The 985-nt window shown below is 41.2% G+C and overlaps 1 protein-coding gene across 1 annotated transcript; it reads right to left on the bottom strand.

The window, feature by feature from the left end:
• Nucleotides 1-662, bottom strand: LOC125848307 (60S ribosomal protein L26-1). The gene has a single exon (XM_049528161.1). It carries the CDS (start codon nt 584-586, stop codon nt 146-148), a length of 441 nt encoding a protein of 146 aa, XP_049384118.1. The 5' UTR covers nt 587-662; the 3' UTR covers nt 1-145.
• Nucleotides 663-985: the final 323 nt, after the last annotated feature.

Genomic DNA, 985 nt, shown 5'->3' with positions numbered 1-985 from the left:
TTCTGAAGTATCATCATCATTGATTTAAGCAAAAACAGAAACTTCAACAAAATTCAATGTCTCCACAAAACACTAATTAACTGAAACGGACTGCTATAAATTCTCTTTAGCTAAAATAGAAATACCAGACAAAATGAGTGAAAAATCAATCGATTGTCTGCATGATCTCCTCAGAAGTGAACTTAGTGCCCTTGTCCTTGTCAGCAGCAGCGCGTCCCTTAGCCTTGCGGTCGAGTAGTGATCTCCTGTCTTTGTCAAGCCTGAGCTTTGTAACAACAACCTTCGAAGGATGAATACCAACGTTCACAGTAGATCCATTAACCTTCTCCCTGGTTATACGTTCAATGTGGATCACCCATTTCTTACGGTACACTTGGACGACCTTCCCGTCACGGCCCTTGTAAGTTCCACGAACAACCTGAACTTCGTCGTCTTTCCTCACCGGCATAGATCTTACGTTGTACTTTACACGTAACTCGGACGATAAGGGTGCGCTCATTAAAATCCGGCGCGCACTTGACGGCGCCGTGAAATGAGCCTTCCTGCTCTTCCGGCGGGAGGAGGATACTCTAGGATTATACTTCATTTTTTGCTGATTTCTCTGTTGCTCTCTCCTCTGCTTCTCTGCAAATGGCAGCCGATGAAGAAGACGAATATTAGGGTTTTTGGGTTCTTATACATAAAAATGGTGGGCTCGAGAAGCTAGGGTTTAAAGTTGGTTTTTCAGCTTTCGGAGGCCGATGTGTTGGGCCTGTGTTATGGGAAGGCTTACTTTTGGGCTCTGGTGTTGCATATGTCTTTGGGAAAATTTATGTAAAAATTAGGCAAATCACATAATATAAGAAAGAAATTACTTTCTATCCCTACTCTTTCATTAATTACCAAAAATCTCTTTTATAGTGTCTTTCAGATACATAATATAGCAGCGCGGATACTTTAATTAATAAAGGACGGATACTTAAATTATTAAGTAGTTGGCACGAAT

The sequence above is a fragment of the Solanum stenotomum genome, chromosome 12 (assembly GCF_019186545.1).
Source record: "Solanum stenotomum isolate F172 chromosome 12, ASM1918654v1, whole genome shotgun sequence".
Taxonomy (NCBI): domain Eukaryota; kingdom Viridiplantae; phylum Streptophyta; class Magnoliopsida; order Solanales; family Solanaceae; genus Solanum; species Solanum stenotomum.
Note: the sequence above shows the minus strand (reverse complement) of the source record. Positions and strands in the feature narration are given on the sequence as shown.